The 22,930-nt window shown below is 43.9% G+C and overlaps 1 protein-coding gene across 1 annotated transcript in view; it reads left to right on the top strand.

Annotated features, from left to right (window-relative positions):
* LOC309394532 (solute carrier organic anion transporter family member 1A2-like) overlaps nt 1-19,621 on the top strand; it is a 35,936-nt gene extending 16,315 nt beyond the window's left edge. Inside the window, exons 5-15 of the mRNA XM_081957830.1 lie at nt 867-976; nt 2,939-3,085; nt 4,378-4,476; nt 6,011-6,244; nt 8,473-8,637; nt 8,771-8,966; nt 12,031-12,196; nt 12,923-13,107; nt 14,459-14,523; nt 15,052-15,169; nt 17,256-19,621. Of these exons, the coding sequence (XP_081813956.1) occupies nt 867-976; nt 2,939-3,085; nt 4,378-4,476; nt 6,011-6,244; nt 8,473-8,637; nt 8,771-8,966; nt 12,031-12,196; nt 12,923-13,107; nt 14,459-14,523; nt 15,052-15,169; nt 17,256-17,496 (1,726 nt within the window). The 3' untranslated portion in view covers nt 17,497-19,621. The remainder of the gene's footprint in view (nt 1-866; nt 977-2,938; nt 3,086-4,377; nt 4,477-6,010; nt 6,245-8,472; nt 8,638-8,770; nt 8,967-12,030; nt 12,197-12,922; nt 13,108-14,458; nt 14,524-15,051; nt 15,170-17,255) is intronic.
* Nucleotides 19,622-22,930: the final 3,309 nt, after the last annotated feature.

The raw sequence follows: 22,930 nt of genomic DNA, 5'->3' as shown, positions 1-22,930 counted from the left end.
ACAGTAGTTGTCAGCGGTGTGGATTGTGTCATGTCATTGAAATGCATTGTTTCTCGTTTCTTCCTCCTTCTCCCACATCCCCATCTCCGTTTGTTCCTCCAAAGGCATCCAGTGCAAGTCATGATGATATAACCAGGGGTGGGATTCAGCCGGTTCGTACCAGTTCAGGCGAATCGGATGTTAATTTTCCATCCAGTTCACTGAACCGGTTGTTGCAAGGATCGACTGACCCCCACCTCCCCTTCCCCTCCCCTTCCCTTCCAGGAGTCTCCACGCGGCCCGTTTTGGATGCGAGGTAAGTGCAGGGCCTGTGCCGATGCTCTGGGAGAGCGAAAAACTCGCCGGAAATTCAAAAACAGGCCTGTTTCTGCCTCCCGAGAGCCTCCAGAGCCCTTGGAAGGCTGTTTTTGCCTTCCTGGAGGCGCGGGGAAAGCCTTCGGAGCCTGGGGAGGCCGAAAACGCTCCCCACCATGGTGCAGGAGGCCGAGTAGGCCACGTCCCCCATGGCCACACCCACCCAGCAATTGGGCAGAGAACCATTTGCTAACATTTTTTGATCCCACCCCTGGATATAACTCATCCTAATATCACCATGTGCAAAAGATGCAAAATGATATATTTTGAGTACTTTGTATTTGTTCTCTGTGGTCATCTGTGCTCCGTTAAAAAAAGGTTAGTCTCTTGCAGGACCACCGTTAAATCAATCTTCACAGATTTTGAGTGTGATTCTGTTGAATACATGAATGAATAGATGATACCCGGAATTTCTCTACTAAAGCTTGCCCATGGACTCCCCTACCCACACAGAAAGAATGAACACACCGCAGTGCTATTTTTTAATATACACAATTTATTTTGATTCACAGGTACCAGTATGAAAAGTCTGCTTCCTCTTCTGAATATGTTTCTTCAACTATGGCAGTTTGCCTTGCAAATCAAAGTGACATGTCCCAATCTTCCTTTTTATCTTCAAAAGGTAAAATTCCTCTTTTGGTCCATTTAGCTTCCTCTACATTACTTTTCTGCCTCAGTGGTAGAAGGAGATCAGAGCAACTAAAGCATAAACAAGCCTGTTAAGTAAGTAAGCTCCCCGTTAGGAGAGCGAATGTGCAGAGAGGCATAATGAGAGTGGTATGGAAGAACACGCACAAACCAACATACAGGGACACCGAATAGTATAAAATATATTAGTTTACTATGTGAAAATATAGAGGTATTCAGAGTTCAATTTACAGTATAAGTCATACATGGTTCAGTCAGTCAGTTATCAATATTCTCAGTTTAGCACAAAAAAACAGCTAACAGTAGCAAACCACAGTACCTCGCAATACACCGATCAGCGTCTAACAAACAGAGAGCTAACAGTCAATCTGGCTCCCTCTTATGGCTTCTTGAGTTAACAAACCAATTACATCTCTTTAGCATTTAAAGTAATAGATACATTTGTTACAATCATAGCTTATATATACATTGCCAAGCCAAGCCTAGGGTTACATCCCTAACAAAGCCTGTTTAACTGATAATTACAGATTAACAGAGTTGGAAGGGACCTTGTAGGTCATCTAATTCAACCCCACACCCAAGCAGGAGACCCTACCCCACTTCTGAAGGATGGCAGTCCAGTCTCTTCTTGAAAGCTTCCAGAGATGAAGCTCCCACAACTTCTGAAGGCAACTTCTGTTCCATTGGTTGATTGTTCTCACTGTCAGAAAGTTCCTCCTTATTTCCAGGTTGAATCTCTCCTTGTTCAGTTTCCATCCATTATCCCCTGTCTGGCCTCCAGGGGCTTTGGAAAATAGCTTGACCCCCTGCTCTCTGTGGCAACCCCTCAAATATTGGAAGACTGGTCTCATGTCTCCCCTGGTCCTTCTCTTCACTAGACTAGCCATGCCCAGTTCCTGCAACCATTCAACATATGTTTTAGCCTCCAGTCCCCTAATCATCTTGGTTGCTCTTCTCTGCACTTTTTCTAGAGTCTCAACATCTTTTTTAATAGTGTTTTATATAGTGTTTAGATGATGTTTAATACTGTATAGCATGAATCAACACTAGTCCAGTTGAATTTGATGGTTGTTAACATTAGGTTTCCTGGATCTTCTGTGACATCATAGCAAGTCAACCAATAGCTGTAGGAGAAATAAGACGGAGCCCGGGGGTGCCAGCTCTGCTGCCCACTAGTGGGCAGCAGAGCTGGCAGCAGATTCGGACAATGAGGAAGTTGGGGAGGAACCTGGGCCAGTCCTGGAGTCTGTGGAGGGCTTGGATGAGGGCTCTGTTTCAGAGGCAAATAAGGGGCCAGAGCCGTAGGCCAGTTTTCAGCTGCCTTCAGAGTCAGACATCAGTGAGGCAGACGAACAGCTGGAGCCTGTTCCCAGTGTGCGCATGTGCAGAGTTGCCAGACAAAGGGAACGGCTAAAGAACAGAGATTGACTTGGGAGTAAGGCCACAGGTAGACGATTAATGGCCCCTCCCAGAGGAAATAAAAGAGGAGCGAAAGGGGAGTGGAGTTTGCAATAAGTTAGCTTAATTGGTACGTGACTCTCCGAGACTCCTTACCAAGTTTTGCAGATATGGGCCTGTCAACTCTCCAAGCCAGATAAGGTCTGGGACTGTAAATCCTCCCTCGAAAGACTTTGCTGGATGTGAATGAGCAGAATCGATTAATAAAAGGGTGTTTTGTCGGGACCAGGAGTTTGCTTCATGCTCTTGGGAAAACTTGGTCAAAACAGTAAGTTGAGAACTATCTGTACAAACGAACAAGGAAAGTACACTATACTGTGCAGACAACTGTGCTCGGTTATTTACACATAATTTTTGTCGCTGATACACATCCATTTCCTTATTGATCAATGAAAAGCATCAACAGTCTTGCTTCTATGAACATCCTCCTTGCACAGTTTTCGGTTTATTGTTTCTGCTTCTTTCTTGCCCTTTTTAGAATGTGAGGAACAAGAAGGATCTTTGATGTGGGTCTCTGTGCTGATAGGAAACATCATACGAGGAATGGGCGAAACTCCCATCGCACCTTTAGGAATCTCCTACGTAGAAGATTTTGCAAGAGCAGAGAATTCTCCATTCTACATAGGTAAGTCTGCAAATGTCCACATATCATATTTTTAAACCCCCCCTTTTAAAAAAAAGGCTTTTATAACCAAGGAGGAAGAAATTTGTAGTACCTAATCGCAACTTCCAGCAGTCTCAGCCATCAAAGGATGCTGGGATTTTTCACTTTAGCTACATCTAATGTAGTACCTTTCCAGTGCAACCACAGTGCTCAGAAGGAAATACAATTTATTTATACAGATAGTCCTTCAGTTATGAGGGCAGTTGGAACTGGAATTTCTATTGTTAAGTGATGCAATCATAAAGCATGGTGTCTTATCGACAACAACCCCCATTGTTGTTGTTAAACAGTAATTGTGGGTCATTAAGCAGGACCTCATGTGATTCTGAATTTGACTTCCTGCCACTTCCAATAAGCAAACTCAATGGGGAAGCTGGAAGGAAATTGTAAGTCACCGTCATGGCAATACTGGTGTGGCCTGTTGGCCGCCGTCCCCTCCAGTAGCTGAATCAGAGGACATGGCATAGGAGTCAGGGTCAGCATCAAGGAATCCTGAGAGCTCCAAGGGGGAAGAGGGAATGGAGCTGGCAGAGAGAGGGGGGGGTGGAGTCTGGGCCATCCGTCAGTCCTCAGATAGAGAGTCAACACCCCTAGGTCTAGTGGTGGCTGATGAGGAAGAGGAGGAACAGCTGGGTCCAGTGCCTGACACGCGAATGCACAGAAGGCAGAGGAGAGGGGAGTAGTGGAAATCTATGGGCCGGTCCTTGGGACGGAAGAGCCACTGCTGCTAGCAAAGCCCCACCCTAGCTCTGGGGATAAAAGGCAGGGGGCAGAGATGGGTAGATGTGGCAGACAACTATTGATCTTCCAGCCTGATGGACTTCATTGAGAGAGAAACTTTTTGCCAGGGCTGCTGGCGCTCTTAATAGATGAATCTTTGAGTTCAGTTCAGAGGATTTGTTATGTTTGGGGAACTGCGTCAGAACAGACACTTTCCTTAGCCCTCCCTAAGCGGTTTACAAAGTCAGCCTATTGCCCCCCAACAATCTGGGTCCTCATTTTACCCGCCTCCGAAAGATGGAAGACTGAATTAACCTTGAGCCTGGTGGGATTTGAACTGCCCAATTGCAGGCAGACAGCAATCAGCAGAAGTGGCCTGCAGTGCACCAGTGCTCTAACCACTGCACCACCGAGATACTTTGTTAGAACGCAGAAAAGTGTATTCTGACATTGTCGTGCCAGCTAGGCTGCTTATGTACATGTCTGCAATGGACTATTTTAACATGTTCGAATCCTTTCCACTCCCTTTTTAGGCTGTCTACAAGTAGCAACTGTCTTGGGGCCTCTATTTGGTTTAATGATTGGCTCCTATTGTGCGCAATTGTACGTGGATATTGGATTCATAAACCTGGGTAAGGCAATTGCTCAGCAAAATCTGTAAGCATTAATCCCTAGAAAAACGCATTCCACGCATGCCTTTCTGACCTTTCTAACGTTGGAGTGTTAGTTAGCCTTTAAAACCAGTTGTTACAACGACTATTTTCACTTTGTTTTGTCATGACTGGAAGTAATCAGCGGCCTGATTATTAAGGTCGACGTGAGTCATTATGGATCCATCACTGACCTTGGACAGTGACATCATGACACTGAAAATGGCGGATTTTGACCTTTACTGGTTGGCCGTCCTGACAATTTGAACCCCAAACCTAATTCTTTCCATGTTGGCTAGAAAGGATAAGAGTTGATGTTCCCCTAAACATGTGGAGAGCAGCATCACTTTGACATATGGAAAAGCCCAGAACAGGGAAACACAGAACCAAGTTTTTCATTCTTAGCAACTTCCAGATGTACGGACTTCAACTCCCAGAACTACCCAACCAGTTTGGCCTTTGCTGAGAATTCTGGAAGCTGAAGTTCACATAAATGGAAGTTTCCCAGCCTGGTGCTAGCTTTCTATTATTCCCACCAGGGGCCACCTTGCCCCACAATGCACCGGGGAAAGAATGGAGCCTTTCCTCTAACACATTTGCAGAGAAACAGTGCTCACAAAAAATGGCTTAAAAGCCAGAAAGAAAACTGAGTACCATATTTTTCTGAGTATAAGATGCATCCCCCCCTCCCGCCAAAAGAGAGTGAAAATTCGGTTGCGTTTTATACACCGAATGTAGCCAAAAATCCAAGGCATGGAGGAGACGATGGTCTGTGGCAATCCCTGCAGCCTGGAACAGCTGATTGGGGGTATTCCAGGAGGCAAATCCACCCGCCAATCAGCTGCTCAAGCTGAAACAGGGTGCAATAACGTGCTGAAGCTGACCTGGCTGTTCGCTATTTGCTGCAAGGACGTGTCCGAGTTGGCAGCAGCAATCACATTCAGAAAGCACACACAGGTAACTGAATCAACAGGGTTCAATAATTTCTCTTTATATATAATATAGCACATTAAGAAAATATATAATACCAAAAGTAGGTTTTCCAATGTGGTAGTTCAGCAGAGGAGAGAAGCTTTACTTTCAGTTTTAGTTTCAGAGATCAGCACAGCATGCAGCTTTAGTACAGAACAAGCCACGCCCTGGCTCCTTGCTGTCTCCTTCCTTGTTGCTCACACAGCAAATACTGTCTGTTTCCAAACAGCCCTCAACTCTCTCACACACTGACAGGACGCTAGCCAGATGAATACCATGGATGCTGATAGGCAGAGGCAGATCTTTTTTTCTTATTTTCCTCCCCAAAAACTAAGATGCATCTTATACTCCGGAATGTCATATACTCCAAAAAATATGGTAAATATTTAAAAAGTGGGAGTTCTGTGTTGAAGATAAAAATTAATAAAGAAGGAAGACTTTGGTAACACCTCTCCCCGTTGTCTCTACCTTCCCTCTCTCTATAAATGCATCCCACACAACCCCTAAGCCTAACGAATGACTCTTAAACTTCTTTTCTCACCAGAGGAGGTGACGTTAAACCTCACGGATGCCCGTTGGGTCGGTGCTTGGTGGCTGGGAGTTCTAGTATGTGCCTTTGCAAATTTCCTTGTTGCAATCCCTTTCTGCTTCTTGCCCGAGACTCTGATAAAAGAAGGGGAAGAAAACAACACTGATGTGACAGCCAAGAGAAACAAAACCCTCCTACAAGCAGAAAACACGAGCCAGACAAAAATAAACCTACGTCAACTTTCCAAGGGTGAGCAAAACAAACAAACAAACAACCCCCCCAAAAAAACACACTATCCGTAAAATCCCAGTCAATAACAAATACACAACAGTGGACCAAGGTTTTTGTTTTTTGTTAAAAAGGCTGAAGATGTTGCACTTTGCTTTGCTTTCCTTTTCAAACATTTTTGTATTAGGTTGTAAAGTATTATAAAATGCAAAATAGGGACATGAATAGAGGAGCAGGGAAAGGCGAGGGGAAGGGTGAGAGAGAAGTTGTTGTGGCCCTCTAGTGGGCAGCAGAGCCGGTAGCAGATTCGGACAATGAGGAAGTTGGGGAGGAACCTGGGCCAGTCCTGGAGTCTGGGGAGGGCTTGGATGAGGGCTCTGTGTCAGAGGCAAAGAAGGGGCCAGAGCCGTAGGCCAGTTATCAGCTGCCTTCAGAGTCAGACATCAGTGAGGCAGACGAACAGCTGGAGCCTGTTCCCAGTGTGCGCATGCGCAGAATTGCCAGACGAAGGGAAGAGTTAGAGAACAGGGGCCAACTTGAGAGTAAGGCCACAGGTGGACGATGAATGGCTCCTCCCAGAGGAAATAAAAGAGTCGCGAAAGGGAAGTGGAGTTTTCAGGAGACCATTAGTTCGCTTAATTGGTTCATGACTCTCTGAGACTCCTTGCCAAGTTTTGCAGATATCGGCCTGGCAGCTCTCCAAGCCAGATAAGGTCTGTGACTGTAAATCCCCCCTCAAAAGACTTTGCTGGATGTGAATGAGCAGAATTCCCAGGAAATTAATAAAAGGGGATTTTTGTCGGGACCAGGAGTTTGCTTCATGCTCTTGGGAAGCCTCGGTCAGAAGAGAAGTGAGGAAAGGTAGGGAAAAGAAAAGAAAAAGAAGCATTGATTTCTGATTCTCTCTGTTGCAGTAGAACAGGGCATTAACATCAAATCACATCTTTTTGCTTTTCCATAATAATAAGAACAAGTCATTTCTATAAAGATCTGTCAATCTAATCTGTAAAACCCAAAGTCCAAGTTACATTCTTTTACACATCAAGCACAAAATTCAGAAATGGAATTAAGGGGAAAAAACATACCGTAAGTACTTTTAGTTCCATATGGGTGTGATGGGCTTTTCTTGACTGAAACCTTTTAAATAATTTAATAATAAATTACATTTGCCACGAATGCTACAGCTGGACCCAAAATGTGACCATGGGAGGGACCAGTCTTTGGAACTCCGGAACCTTTTGTACTCTATGACTATCATTAATTATCATTATGATTCTTGACGAATGTATCTTGTCTTTTTATGTACACTGAGAGCATATGCACCAAAGACAAATTCCTTGTGTGTCCAATCACACTTGGCCAATAAAGAATTCAATTCTATTCTAGAAGAGAGAGGGGGGGGAGGAAAGGAGGGAGGGAGGGGGAGGGGGGAGGGAGAACAATCTTTTCCTACAAGAACCTGCTTCCCATTCAATGGGGAAGCAGAATGTATTTCTGCTGTTTTAATGTGTAGCCAATCTTGAAATCAGTGGTAATGTATTTATTTAATTTATATATCACCTTTATTACTTTTGTAAACAAATCAAGGGGTCGAACATACCTAATGCTCCTTCTTCTTCCTATTTGACCCAAAAACAACAACCCTCTGAGGTAGGTTGGGCTGAGAAAGAATGACCAGCCCAAGGTTTTTTTTAAGCCAGCTTTTGTGCCTGAGGCCAGCTGTGAACCATTGGTCTCCTGGTTTCTAGCCTGTTGCTTTAACCACTAGACCAAATCGATTCCTATCTATTTAGTGTATATAAAAATGGCTGTGTGTGTGTGTGTGTGTGTTCCAGCATAACTCTGGAACGCCTCAAGCAATTTCAACCAAACTTGGTACACAGATGACTTACTCTCTGGAAACAAATATTATTGAGGTAAGACATCCCTAAAACCCCTTGAGGTGTGTGTTCTGTTAAGATACAGCCTGTTTTGCCGTAAAATGGCTTCTACTGTACAGCGTAGTGGAGTTGCCATGGTAACGGCTTCACAGTACTCCACAAGGGGGCTCCTTCTGGTAAGAGGGAAAATCCAACATTAGAAATTATGTTTGGGCTGGACATTTTCCCCCTATGAATAAATACCAGGGCAACGCCTGGTTATCGGCTAGTATATACATAAGGGAGAGAAAGTGTAGGAAGCAAAACTTCCATTGGAACCGAAGAGTGCCAAGAAGCTGAGATCCTTTTTTTTTTTGGTTTGGTTTCCAGATTTTGTTCCTTACCTGAAGAGTCTATATCACAATCGGATTTACATGCTTTTCCATTGTATTACCGTATTTCAATTCAGCGCTTGGATTGGGATGATTACTTTTACTCCCAAATATTTGGAACAGCAATATGGAATCTCGGCATCGGACGCCATTTTCTACATAGGTAAACTGAATAGATGTGTGTGAGAATGGGGGTGTCTGAGTGGGAGTGTGGACACGGGAGACAACAAAACTGGCGGGAAGATCTTGAGGGAATCAAAAACCTGTTTTTTTTCCCCCACTGTCTCTTATTCTAGGTGTATACACTTTACCAATCATATGTGCTGGATACTTTTTGGGAGGCCTGATGATGAAGAAGTTCAAGCTCAACATGTATCAAGCGGGCCACATTGGGTTTTGGAGTTCCTTGACTGAATATCTCATCTATTTCTCTGCTTTTGCGATGTTCTGCAAGAACATTTCTGTGGCTGGTTTAAGCGTCTCTTATGAAGGGTGCATATCTGATCCGGCCTTTCTTCCAAGTTGCCTCACAGGAGCCGATATCGCCAGTCAAGAGCAATTTGTTTCATTCGTGAAATTGAAAAGGAACCAACCGTGTCTTCTTCAAGCACTTGACTACCCTGTTTCCCCCAAAATAAGACCTCCTGGATAATAAGAACAATCAGGCCTTTGAGCGCGTGCACTAAAAGAAGCCCTCTCCCTAAAAATAAGCCCTCCCTGAAAATATTTAAACGCATGGGAAGCGGGGATCACACAAACAACATGAGGTGAGGAGGGGGGGAAGGGAGTGGGGATCATACCCCACGCACCCCACATGTCTTCACCCAATGGCTGCTCCTGCAACCCTAGCCATCGCACCCCTTCTATCACGCTAATGGCAGCCACAAAAGCCATTAGCGAAGAATAGGGAGGTGATGGCGGTGACGGGACATCCGGTCGCAGTGGCATGGTTGGGCTGATGGCATGGAGCAGAGTTCTGGGAAGCATGGCTGGAAACATGGGCATGGCTTCAGGGACGAACAGCTGATGGGCGGTTGTGTTGCAGCACAGCAGCAGCCATGAGGTGACCATGCTCTCCGCCTCCTGCACCTCAAAAATAGTAAGACCTCCCCAAGAATAAGGCCAAGCACTTATTTTGGGGGGTCAAAAGAAAACAAGACCCTGTCTTATTTTTGGGGAAACACAGTCAAAGACCTCCACAGCCCCTGTCAACTCTGTTATTTTGTTAAGATATTTGTTAAGATGGTATTATTTGTTTTGGGTTAATTTGTTAATTTGTTTTGGTAGTATTTGATAGTTGTTAAGATGGTAACAATGTTCCATTGTTTAAGGGTCTGTCGTAAAGAAGAAGGAGTCAACCTATTCCCCAATGCTCCCGAAGGCAGAACAAGAAGCAACGGGTGGAAACTAACCAAGGAGAGGAGCAACCTACAACTAAGGAGAAATTTCCTGTCAATTAGAACAATTAATCAGTGGAACCACTTGCCTCCAGAAATTGTGGGTGCTCCAACCCTCAAGGTTTTTAAAATGAGATTGGGCCACCATTTGTCTGAGCAGGGGGTGGAACTAGAAGTCCTCCAAGGTCCCTTCCAGCTCTGTCATTCTGTTATTTATTCAGTCTGCCCGGTTTGAGCACGAAAACGAAAATGAAGAAGGCCATCGCAAAAAAGTATCCATGTTACTGACGAAAGAACTACAAGAGAGAAGAGAACATTTGTAGCTCAGGCTTGAACTGTCGTGTCCTTGGTGCTCTTTGAGCTTGGTAGTTTTCTTGCAGATGTTTCATTACCAAACTACGTAACAGCATCAATGCTAGAAGGGTTTTGCTCCCTTCTACTGGTAGCACTGATGATGTTACCTAGTTGGGCAACGAGACATTTGCAAAAAAAAAAAAAAAAGCCCAACCAAAGTTCTGAGAATACCAAGGATCTCACAGAACTGCAAGAATATGGCTTAATTAGGTAGATCATATATGGGCTGCAAAACTTCAGATGACCATTAGGTGGCAGGAAAGCAATTACATATCCATATTGTTCTCTACTGCCATCTAGTGGTCAAGCACATTTTTGAGGCCCAGATTGCTCACCCAAGACTACTTACTCCTAGGAATAAGAGAACTTGGACCTATTTTTGATAAGACATCTAACAGGCAGCTTTGCATTAATCCTTCCCCAAATGCACAAACACATTTTAGGAAGAACAGCCTCTTATAGTTGCTTCGGTCTACTCTCTCTCCCTCCCCCACACTAGTTTTTTGGAAAGAGATCATCTCTTTGCTAACTAATGTGACCTGTATCATTCCCAACTATAATGCTTTTTAGCCCAAATTGATGGGACTTCTACTTAACCTTCATGCTTTACTAAACATGGTGAATGGATCTTATGAGGTGCTATAGATATCTCCAAACTTTCTCCAGTATTTGAAGACTTCTGTTTGTCTAGTACAGACTTAGAAAAAGAGCTTCTTTTTTCTTATAAGTTTGTTTGTTCTTTGTTTAAGCTGCTCTGTTGCTTGAAGAAAGCCATTGCAAATTGCATTCGAGCCAATTCGTCAAATTGGTCTGATTCAGAACAAAATGGACTGATTTGATGTTCTAATTCAAGCAATCAACACGGATTGTTGAATGTGAACCATTCGGCTGAATTTCCCTATTCAAGCCGAAAGATAGTCTTCCACAAAGAGGATCATCCAATCTGTGAAGGATTTGCTTAATTTCATATTATACAATACAATAGCAGAGTTGGAAGGGACCTTGGAGGTCTTCTAGTCCAACCCCCTGTCTAGGCAGGAAACCCTACACCACTTCAGACAAATGGATATCCAACATCTTAAAGACTTCCAGTGTTGGGGCATTCACAACTTCTGGGGGCAAGCTGTTGCACTGATTGATTGTTCTAACTGTCAGGGAATTTTTCCTTAGTTCTAAGTTGCTTCTCTCCTTGATTAGTTTCCACCCATTGCTTCTTTTCCTGCCCTCAGGTGCTTGGGAGAATAGCTTGACTCTCTCTTCTTTGTGGCAACCCCTGAGATTTTGGAAGACTGCTATCATGTCTCCCCTACTCCTTCTTTTCATTAAACTAGACATACCCAGTTCCTGCAACCGTTCTTCATATGTTTTAGCCTCCAGTCCCCTAATCATCTTTGTTGCTCTTCTCTGCACACTTTCTAGAGTCTCCACATCTTTTTTACATCGTGGCGACCAAAACTGAATGCAGTATTCCAAGTGTGGCCTTACCAAGGCATTATAAAATGGTATTAACATGATCTTGATTCTATCCCTCTGTTTATGCAGCCTAGAACTGTGTTGGCTCTTTTGACAGCTGTTGCACACGGCTGGCTCCTATTTAAATGGTTGTCCACTAGGATTCCAAGAGCCCTTTCACAGTTACTACTATTGAGCAAGGTACCACCTATACTGTACCTGTGCATTCTATAATTCCTTAAATCTTCATCAAACGTATTTGACATCATGAAGCCACCAAGTGTGTCATTTCCAAGAGGTTCTTTCTTTTTTACTGCACGTGTGTTCTGTTCAACTTTGTGTGTGTTTTTCAGGATAGAACAGCTGTCCTACACAGATGCATACTTGTATGCTGACTGTAACCGCCACTGCAATTGCTCTACAAAGACTTGGGACCCTGTTTGTGGGGAGAACGGAATTACTTATGTTTCATCATGCCTTGCTGGATGCGTCGAATCCAACGGAACTGGGAAAAACATAGTAAGGCAGGGGTGTCAAACTTGATTCCATTGATGGCTGCATCAGGGTTATGTTTGACCTTGGGGGGATGGGGTGGGCGTGGCCTGGGTGGGCGTGGCCAGCTTGCCATCACTCTTGTCCGGGGCGCCTGGGATGGCCTGAGTGCACTGCCAGCAAAAACGGCCACGGGCAGCAATCCTAAGCTTCCTTTTGGCTGTGGCGGCCTCCTGCAACCCTATGCCAACCAAAACAGAGCTTGGGATTGCTGCCCGTGGCCATCACAAGCTCCGTTTATGACTGCAACCCTCTGCCAGTGAAAACGGAGGTCAGGAAGGGTCCACACATCCCTCCCGAGCTCCGTTTTTGCTGGCGGAGGCACTGCGGGCCAGCTGAATAGAATAACACTCGTGTTGAAGATGGTTGCCGTGTCCCAAGGTCAAGGGATCACTTTTTGGGACCTTCTTATGAGCAAAGTCAATGAGGAAGACAGATTCACTTAACAGCTGTGCGACTAATGTTAACAGCTGCGGTGATTCACTTAACAACGGTGGCAAGAAAGGTGGTAAAATGGGGCGAAACTCACTTAACAACTGTCTTGCTCAGCAACAGGAACATTGGGCTCTGCCCTGCCAGTGATGTGAGAGTGTTGGTACTTGAGACTATAAGGCCACCAAAAGTCTCCACTGGAGATTAAGAGCAGGCTACTCACAATACAACCTTACATTCTTTCTGCTGATGTTTTGACAGGTCCTTACAAACTGTTCCTGCATTTCAGCACCGGGATTTCTATGGGGAAATGGTTCGGCTCTGCCGGGACAGTGCAACAGAGAGAAGACCTGTGACACAATGCTGCATTATTTCCTAACTTTATCCTTAATCTGCTGTTTGATTTATTCCTTTGGAGCCATGCCAGGCTACATGGTTCTTATCAGGTAAGAAAAGGGGAAGGGCAAACCCTGTTTCAAGATCTGGTCTCTGTTGCTAGAATGAAGGAGACATTTTCTGTGAGTGAGAACGATCCATCAGTAGAACAACTTTCCTCCAGAAGTTGTGGGTGCTCCAACACTGGAGATTTCAAAAAGAGATTAGACAGATTAGTCTGGAAGGTAGAGGGCAGGGGTGTCCAAACTTGGGAACTTTTAAGACTTGTGGACTTCAACTCCCAGATTTCCCCAGCCAGGAGTTGAAGTCCACAAGTCTTAAAGTTCCCAAGTTTGGACACCCCTGGTGTAGAGTCTCCTGCTTGAGCAGGGGGTTGGACTAGAAGACCTCCAAGGTCCCTTCCAACTCAGCTGTTCTTTATTTTGTACGCTGCATTCTGTGTGCTGTATTCTGTTTTTTATGCTGTATTCTGTTCTGTGTTTGGGTTAGAAAAATGAATCCAGGGGTGGAAATGCTACCGGTTCGGAACGGTTCACCCGAATCTGTAGTAAAAAAAAATGCTACCGGTTCGGGCGAACTGGTATTTCCGACAATCAGCTGTGACACACAATTTATATTAGCTAGAATCGTTGCATTTCCTGCTTTCTAGCTAACCTAAATCGCCTGGCACAGCAGATTTCCCCCCCCCCCCCGCTGTTCTACTTACCTTTGCAGGCGCGCTCAGTAGCAGGCTCGTCCCAATTTAACGCTCTGCACATGTCTGGAAGGTCCTGTGCATGGGCAGAGGTGGCACGTGCGCTCACATTTGCGAACCAGTAGCAAAGGTAAATTGATTCCCCCCACCCCCCCGAATGAATCTAACATTTTAGCCCACGGATGAAAGGTACAGATTAGAGCATATTTTGGCAGGTCAGTGAAAGAATCTCCCCATTTAGGAGAAATATGGTTGATGCAAACAATGGAGATTTGGCATGTTCCTGGTTTGTCAGTGGGCTTTTCTGCCCAGCAGTAGAAAAATGGGGAGCAGCAAAAAAATTATACAAGCTCAAGAATGTGTTGTTCATTCTTCCAATCTCTATTGTGGCTTATCAACGAAAAGTAGGCGTGAATGGTGCAGGCAACTCTGTTCTTATCAACAAACGTTATGAGCTGTGGTGGCGCAGTGTTGCAGGCTAACTCTGCCCCACAGAGCGAGGAGTTCGATCCTGACCAGCTCAAGGTTGACTCAGACTTCCATCCTTCTGAGGTTGGTAAAAGGAAGACCCAGATTGTTGGGGAAAATATGCTGACTCTGTAAACTGCTTAGGGAAAGCTGTAAAGCATTGCAAAGCATTATATAAGTCTAAGTGCTGTTGCTATTGATAGTCTGATTCATTTCTCATAACTGCTCTTGTTCTCCAGATCCCTAAAACCTGAGGAGAAGTCATTTGGTGTTGGTCTCCATTCCCTGACAGAAAGACTTTTAGGTAAGAGAGAGCCACGAGGGTGCAGTGGTTAGAGTGCAGTCCTGCAGGCTACTTCTGCTGCCTGCCGGCTGCCTGCAGTTTGGCAGTTCAAATCTCATCAGGCTCAAGGTTGACTCAGCCTTCCATTCTTTTGAGGTGGGTGACCCAGGTTGTTGGGGGCCATAGGATGATTCTGTAAACCACTTAGAGAGGGCTGTAAAGCATTGTGAAGCGGTATATAAGTCTAAGTGCTAACTGCTAACTGCTAAGCTGCACTCCAGAGAGGGAATAGGTAAGAGAAAATCATAACCCCTGGGACTAACTTGTGAAGCAATCCTACAAAAATGGCCTATGGCAAAACTAGAACTCACAGTCTCCTGGTTTTTAGCCCGATGCCTTAAGTACTACAGTTATCTGGTTCTTAACGCTAGTAGCTCCCATCTGAAAGGAAAATAGTGTGCAAGAAAGCAGTTTTATATCACAAATAGGAAAACACTTTGGTAACTGAAAAAGACTTTTCTTGTCTTTATGTCATATTATCCCATGTAGCTGGAATCCCATCACCAATTTATTTTGGAGCTACGATTGACAGCACATGTTTGAAATGGGGAACAAAGCCATGTGGTGAAACAGGCGCATGTCGGATGTATGATACTGACACATACAGGTATGGCTATTGGATTATTGTCACTGTTGTCTCATATAATCCACTTCTGCATCAAAGCTTTCCTTTCTTTATTGAATATACTCTAGTCTGATTGAATCATTCTGTCAAATCACCAAAGCTCGCTACTGTGTTTCCCGAAAATAATACAGGGTCTTATTTTCTTTTGACTCCCGAAATGTGCTTGGCCTTATTATCAGGGAGGTCTTATTATTTTTGGGGTGCAGGAGGCGGCGAGCGTGGTCACCTCATGGCTGCTGCTGTGTTGCTATATTTTGGGGGGAGGGCTTATTTTGGGGGGAGGGCTTATTTTAGCACATGCACTCAAAACACCGATTGGGCTTATTATCCGGGGAGGTCTTATTTTCGGGGAAATAGGATACCTAGAAAGCAAGATTCTTGCAGATTCACACTGTAGTATGTAAGGGATATTTACACAGCAGAATCTTGGAAATAGGCCCTTTGTACTTTGGTCCTCATTTATGTAAATTTAATAAAACAAACAAATATATTAGTGAAGGCTTTAAGGTGAGGGTTCCTTACTGTCTTTGATCTTCTTTCAGATGGAACATTAATTAACAAGACGTCCGTTGCTCCTTTGATGTGACAAAAAATGTGTATTCATTCTTGTTCTGCAATATTTTGGAAGCATCCCTTTTCCTCCCCAGATTCAGGGAATTCCTTTCAATTCTTAATGTGCTATCAAAGCAGTTACTCAAGGCCTGCTCTAAGTTATTATTTAGCATGCAGTCCACACTACTATTCTAGGATGTTTTTCCAAATATTGTTATCAAGCAAATTATTCCTATTGTAAGCATATCACATCATTTCAAAAGGAAATTATTGATTTCCTTTTTTCTGCATAAACCCTTCTCAATGAATCTCTCCTTTCAGTTTTCTAACCCATGAGGATAATTTTGAATTTTATTTCTGTCTTCTTGGGTAGTTATTCTATGTAGTTTTATACCATCTGAATACTAAGATCAGGTGATGTGTTGATACCAATTTATAAGGCCTCGCCACAAGGTAAAAAAGATGTGGAGACTCTAGAAAGAATGCAGAGAAAAACAAAGAGGATTACGGGACTGGAGGCTAAAACATATGAAGAACCGTTGCAGGAACTGGGTATGTCTAGTTTAATGGAAAGAAGGACTAGGGGAGACATGAAAGCAGTCAAACTATTGTCCAAAGCACCTGAGGGCAGAACAAGAAGCAATGGGTGGAAACTAATCAAGGAGAGAAGCAACTTAGAACTAAGGAGAAATTTCCTGACAGTTAGAACAATGAATCAGTGGAACAAGCTTGCCTCCAGAAGTTGTGAATGCCCCAACACTGGAAGTTTTTAAGAAGATATTGGATAGCCATTTGTCTGAAGTGGTGTAGCGTTTCCTGCCTAGGCTGGGGGTTGGACTAGAAGACCTCCAAGGTACCTTCCAACACTGTTATTCTATTCTATTCTATCCTGTCCCATCCAGTCCCGTCCCGTCCCATTTCCCCCTCCCAAAGGCATGAATAGCCTTTAGGGGGCTTGCAGAGTGCTCCTGGGGGGGTGACCTCCCCCAAAATGAGCAAAAAAGGCCCATTTTTCGTGAAAATGGGCCCGTTTTTTGTCAAAATAATTGCAGGCATAGCCTTTAGGAGGCTTCTAGAGTACTCCTGGAGGCTGGGGGGGGGGGGGCAAAATTGAGCAAAAGACAGCCTGTTTCTCACTCATTTCTGCCTTCCCCAGCCCCCAGGAGGTCTCTGAAAGCCGCCTACAGTCTCCGCACGGCCATTTTGTTGAAGGGGGCAGGGTTTTGGGAACCCAAAAAAATGCTGTATTCAGTGTATAAGATTCACCCAGTTTTTCAGCCTCTTTTTTGAGGGAAAAAGGTGCGTCTTATACTCCGAAAAAACGGTAATTAAAAAAAGGAAAATTCTGAAGTTAAAAAAAAAAGAGTGGTAGCAGCTATGAAAAGAGAGAAAGAGAATGCCAGCAAAACTGAAAACCTTTAAATGACGTGGAATCTGTTGGCTGCGAAATCGTGTTTTTCTGGATTTAGTGACTGAAAGTTGCCTTGTATTAACGCGGTTCAAATTGTCTTCCTAGATGGTCATTCCTTGGTTTGCCATCGGCTCTCCGTGCCGTATCCTTCATCCCGTGTGTGTTTATACTCCTCATTTTAAGGAAAGAGAACAAGGATCGGAAAAAGCAGGACTTGGAGTTGGAAGCAAAAGAAGAAGAAGAAAGCGAAGAAACTGAGCTGAAGGATATGGCGGCCTTTCAGAAATGTACAGACCCCCCACAAGAGACAGTAGAAACAATAGCAAATGAAAATGCAGACCCCTGAAAAGACTGATAAGGAAAAATACCTGTATCCAAAGCAATGAGGGCTAGGCGGTCTTAATGCCTTCGTGTTTCTCAATCATATTTGAGGAATACACACATTTAGTACTCCAGACAATAGCAGGCAATTAAAATGGGTACATTTCTACTGTTAAGGTTGTAAGAAATATATTGACTTCTGATACCAGGTTCTGATCTGCTGGTGTTCTGTGTTTATGTGTGCTATTCTACAACAATAATTATTATTATCTGGTTAATCTTTGATGAGATTCACAGCCTTTGGGGCTGGTTGACAGCTCAACAGCCCGAATTTTTTTATTGTTGTTGTTGTTGTTGTTGTTGTTGTTGTTATTATTATTATTATTATTATTATTATTATTATTATTATTATTATTATTACTTGGTTAATTTGGTAACATTCACAGCCTTTGGGGCTGGTTGGTAGCTCAACAGCTCGAGTGCTAACCAAGGACCTAGGAACTGTTAAGGTAACGTCGGAGGATATAAGTTGTTCCAAGTAGGGTGGTTTTTTTAATATTATTATTATTATTACTATTATTATTACTATTACTATTACTATTATCACTATTATCCAATTGTATCACAGCGGCCAGTTGTTTCGCCGGATTTGGCATTGATTACTAGTCGGGCCCCACCCAGGGGCCTAGGACGTCGTAACGTATTTTCGTAATATACGTGCAGATCCAAGCAGTGCAGCTTTTTGCATTTGACTGATGGTGATTTTGTCAAGTTTTAACTGTTTTAAATGTAATTGCAGTGCTTTTGGAATAGCACCCAGTGTGCCGATTACCACTGGAATTACCACTGCTGGTTTGTGCCATAATCGCTGAATTTCAATTTTTAGGTCCTGGCATTTCGCAATTTTTTCATGTTCCTTCTCGTCGACCCTGCTATCACCTGGTATTGCGATGTCTATGATTATAATCTTATTTTTCTCAACCAGTGTGATGTCTGGTATGTTATGTGCCAGTATTTTGTCCGTTTGTAAACGAAAATCCCATAGGATCTTGACCATCTGATTTTCGGTGACTTTTTCATGCTTATGTTCCCACCAGTTTGTTGTTGTTTTAATATTATAATTTTTGCAGAAATTCCAGTGGATCATTTGTGCTACTGAATTGTGCCGCAATTTATAATCAGTCTGCGTGATTTTTTTACAACAGCTGAGTATGTGGGCAACAGTTTCATCAACTTCTTTGCAGAGTCTGCATTTGGCATCATCAGAGAATTTTTCGATTTTGGCCTTAATGGCATTTGTTTGGATAGCCTGTTCTTGCGCAGCCAGGATTAGTGACTCTGTTTCTTTCTTTAATGTACCTGTTGTTAACCATAACCAAGTTTTTTCACTGTCCACTTTATCTTTTCTTTTTTCCAGAAATTGACCATGCAATGCTTTGTTCTGCCAACTCTCCATTCTTGATTTTATCACATCTTTTCTGTATTCTTGTTTCGTCTGTTGGGCCTTCAATAGATTTTTGTTCTTTACTTTGATTAATAGATGTTCCTGACTTTCTTTTAAATAAGCAGCCAGTGCATGTTTTTCTTCTTCAACTATTTGCTTCACTTGTAATAATCCTCTGCCACCTGATTTTCAGGGCAGGTATAGTCTATCAGTGTCACCGCGTGGATGTAAACTGTAGTGCATTGTCATTAGTTTCCTGGTTTTTCGGTCCAAAATGTCCAAATCAGCTTGTGTCCAGTTAACTATACCAGCTGTGTATCTTATAACTGGTATTGCACAGGTATTTATGGCTTTGATTGTATTTCCATCATTTAATTTAGATTTCAAAATTTTCCTAACTCTGTTGGTGTACTCTCTCCTGACAATAGTTTTTACTTCTCCATGTTTGATGTTATCCAACTGCAGAATGCCTAAGTATTTGTAGGCTTCATTTTCATTGCATTTAATTAGTTGGCCATTGGGCATTTCAATTCCCTCACATGCAGTGATTTTGCCCCTTTTTATGGATACAGTGGCGTATTTTTCCATGCCAAACTACATTGAAATATCGGTGCTGAATACTCGGACTGTGTTTGTCAGTGATTGGATTTCTATTTCTGACTTACCATAGAGTTTCAAATCATCCATATATAATAAACGTGAATTATTATTGTTATTATTGTTATTGTTATTATTATCATCATCATCATCATCATAGTCAGCCAGATGTTCAGTCTGAGTTTGGCATTTTTTTCTACCTATCGAGTCCATACCAAGGACCTGGGATAGGCAAATCTGGATGTTTGATGGTGTTATAGATATCGTCGTAGAAGCAGTTCCAAGTAAAGCCACCTTCTGCAATTGACTGATGGCAAATTTGTCAATTCCTATGGTGTTCAAGTGGTGCTCCAGTTGTTTTAGGACTGCCCAAGGAGTTCATTTCTATTGGTACTACCCTTGCTTGCCTTTGCCATAGTCGTTCAATTTCTATTTGTAAGTCTTTGTATTTTGTTATCTTCTCCAGTTCTTTCCCTCCTGTTCTGCTGTCTCCAGGCACTGCCACATCCACTATCCAGAATTTTTTATCTTTCTTATCGACAATCGTTAAGCCTGGGGTGTTATGTGGCAGGTCCCTGTCTGTCTGGATTCTGAAGTCTCAGAGCCATTTAACTTCTTCATTTCCTGTGACTTTTTCTGTTTTATGGTCCCACCAGTTCTTCCTTTCAGGCAAATGTTATTTCTTACAGATCTTCCAATGCACCATTGTTGCTACTTTGTCATGTCGCTGCTTGTGGTCAGTTTTGGGCCTGGAAAGCCTCGTGCACTAAACTGGAAGCCAAAGCAGGGCTCAGGGGGCGCTGCACGAGGCTCCAAAATGCAATGTGTGCATCCTCCACAGGTGCCCCACCCCCACGTATGCACGGCAGGGACCCGAAGATCAGCCGGCAGGGGGAGGTGCGTGCGCACGCGTGGTGAAGCTGGGTCGGGGCAATGGCTGGCGTGCCTGCAGAGAGGGCTCTGCATGCCACCTGTAGTTCGCCATCACGGACCCGAGGGGTTGCCGCAAAGAAGATCTGCTTCAGCTTGAACCTCTAAGTAAGAACGATCCTTCTCCATTTATTGAGAAAGGTATAGTTTACTAGACATCAAGTGAAGTATAGTAATGCATAGCCAGAACTGAAGATCACGCACCAAAATTCCCAAGTCCAACTTTTCCTCCCTGAGTTGCCTCCCATCACTGGGCCAATCACAAGTCCAATCAAAGTCAAGCAAGATGTTTTTAGAATGGTCACTGCAGGCTGGATGCAGCTGCTTTCTGTTCCCAGAGATCTATGGTGAAAGATATATATATATATATAGTGAAGTTTCATTTTACTGGATGCATCCACCCTCCAATCCAACCCCCCCACCCCCAGTTCATGGCAGTGAATGGTTGCAAAGCACAAGCATGAGATGGCAGCTGATGGGGTGGGGTGTCAATCTATTTCCCAAAGCACTCGGAGGCGGGATAAGAAGCAATGGGTGGAAATTAATCAAGGAAAGAAGCAATACAGAACTAAGGAGAAACTTCCTGACAGTTAGAACAATTAATCAGTGGAACAGCTTGCCTCCAGAAGTTGTGAATGCTCCAACACTGGAAGTTTTTAAGAAGATATTGGATAGCCATTTGTCTGAAGTGGTGTAGGGTTTCCTGCCTAATCAGGGGGTTGGACTAGAAGACCTCCAAGGTCCTTTCCAACTCTCTGTTATTCTGATGCAGCAACTAGAACCTGGTTCATAACCTGGGTGCGTTTCTTATGGCTTTATTGTACAACTAATTTAATACCCTGTGGGATAAGTTCCATTCACGTAGTCGATTCATACTTAGGGGCAGAGAACAAGGTCTTATTTTTAAATGATAATTTGCCTTATTTTTATACTCCACGTGGGAAAAGCCTACCATGCTGGGAAGAGAACATGCTAGCCAGCTGCAGGACATTTCATTCTTCTCCTGAAACACGAGATCTGATACTGGAATGGCAATTTAATCCTCTGAATTTACATAAACCAAAACACAGTTCTTTGCTAGAAACTCTGATTTCTCTTCATTTATACCGTGTTTCCCCGAAAATAAGACAGGGTCTTATTTTGTTTTTGACCCCCGAAATAAGCGCTTGGCCTTATTTTCAGGGAGGTCTCATTATTTTTGAGGTGCAGGAGGCAGCCAGCATTGTCACCTCATGGCTGCTGCCGTGTTGCAATATTTCCAAGGAGGGTTTATTTTCAGGGGAGCGCTTATTTTAGTGCATGCACTCAAAAGCCCGATTGGGCTTATAATCCAGGGAGGTCTTATTTTCAGGGAAACAGGCTGTATAAGTCTCCCATTGCCCCTGGGTTTTGCCAAAGGTGATTCCACAGGAACAAGAGTTCCGGGTTTCCTTCTCTCATTAATAGTAATGCAATCCACTTGCTCCTAAGCAAGAATTAAAAACCTCTTCAGCGTTTCTCTCTTGTTACTTGCTTTGTGCCAAGGTACCCTGGGAAACGGCGAAGGATACACTGTGTTAAGTCTCACAGCATGGAGAAACGCCTCTTTGTTATTTCCACACAGTCTGATGTCTCCACCCCCCCCACCCCCCGCCACCCTCTGCTCCATTTCTCCCCCCCCCCCGAAGGTTGCCAAGAATTTTGCAGCCCTTGCATAACTCTTAACGAAGCTGGAAACGCTTCAGAGTATCTTAAGGCACCGGATGTTTTTTAAAAGTTGGAAACAATTGGCCTACTGTAGAGAATGAGGACATCTGGTGACCTCCTGCAGCCTAGATCATCTCCCAGTTTTCCCAAAATGCCAGCTTCCATCTTTCTGAGCGTATATGTTTCTCCTTGCAGTTTGCAATGTGCCATTTTGCCGTGTCAGCGTGTTCCTCCTGTAGTTTGCAAATTTCTCTGTGCATAAGAGATTTGTTGTTATGCAGTGTCATCCTAATTCCTTCACATACGACAGGGGTGTCAAACTCGATTTCATTGAGGGCCATGTCAGCATAGTGTCTGACCTCCAGGAGCCTGGGTGGGTGTGGCCAGCTTGACGTCACTCGTGTTGGGGGCGCCTATGGAGGCCTGAGTGTTCTGTCAGCAGAAACAAGCTCCCGAGCCCCATTTTCGGCTACCACAGCCTCCTGCAACCCTCTGCCAGATAAAATGGAGCTCAGGAGGGCGTGGCAGGCCTGGGTCGCTGCCGGTTCCAGCAACCCAGGCCGCCAAACCACTACCAATTCAGCTGAACCGGTCTGAACTGGTAGGAACCCACCACAGGCGTGATGGCTCAGTGGTTAGATACGCTAAGCCTGGGTTTGAAATCAGAGTGTCACATATGACAAAATGAGCTGCCGTTACTTGCCCCAGCTCCTGCCCACCTAACAGTTCAAAAGCATGAAAATGCGAGTAAATAAATAGGTACCACTTTGGTGAGAAGGTAACTATGTTCCGGACACCTCAT

The sequence above is a fragment of the Natrix helvetica genome (assembly GCF_964273705.1).
Source record: "Natrix helvetica genome assembly, chromosome: 6".
Lineage (NCBI taxonomy): Eukaryota > Metazoa > Chordata > Lepidosauria > Squamata > Natricidae > Natrix > Natrix helvetica.
The sequence above is the reverse complement of the archived record's forward strand: the minus strand, read 5'-3'. Positions and strand labels throughout refer to the sequence as shown.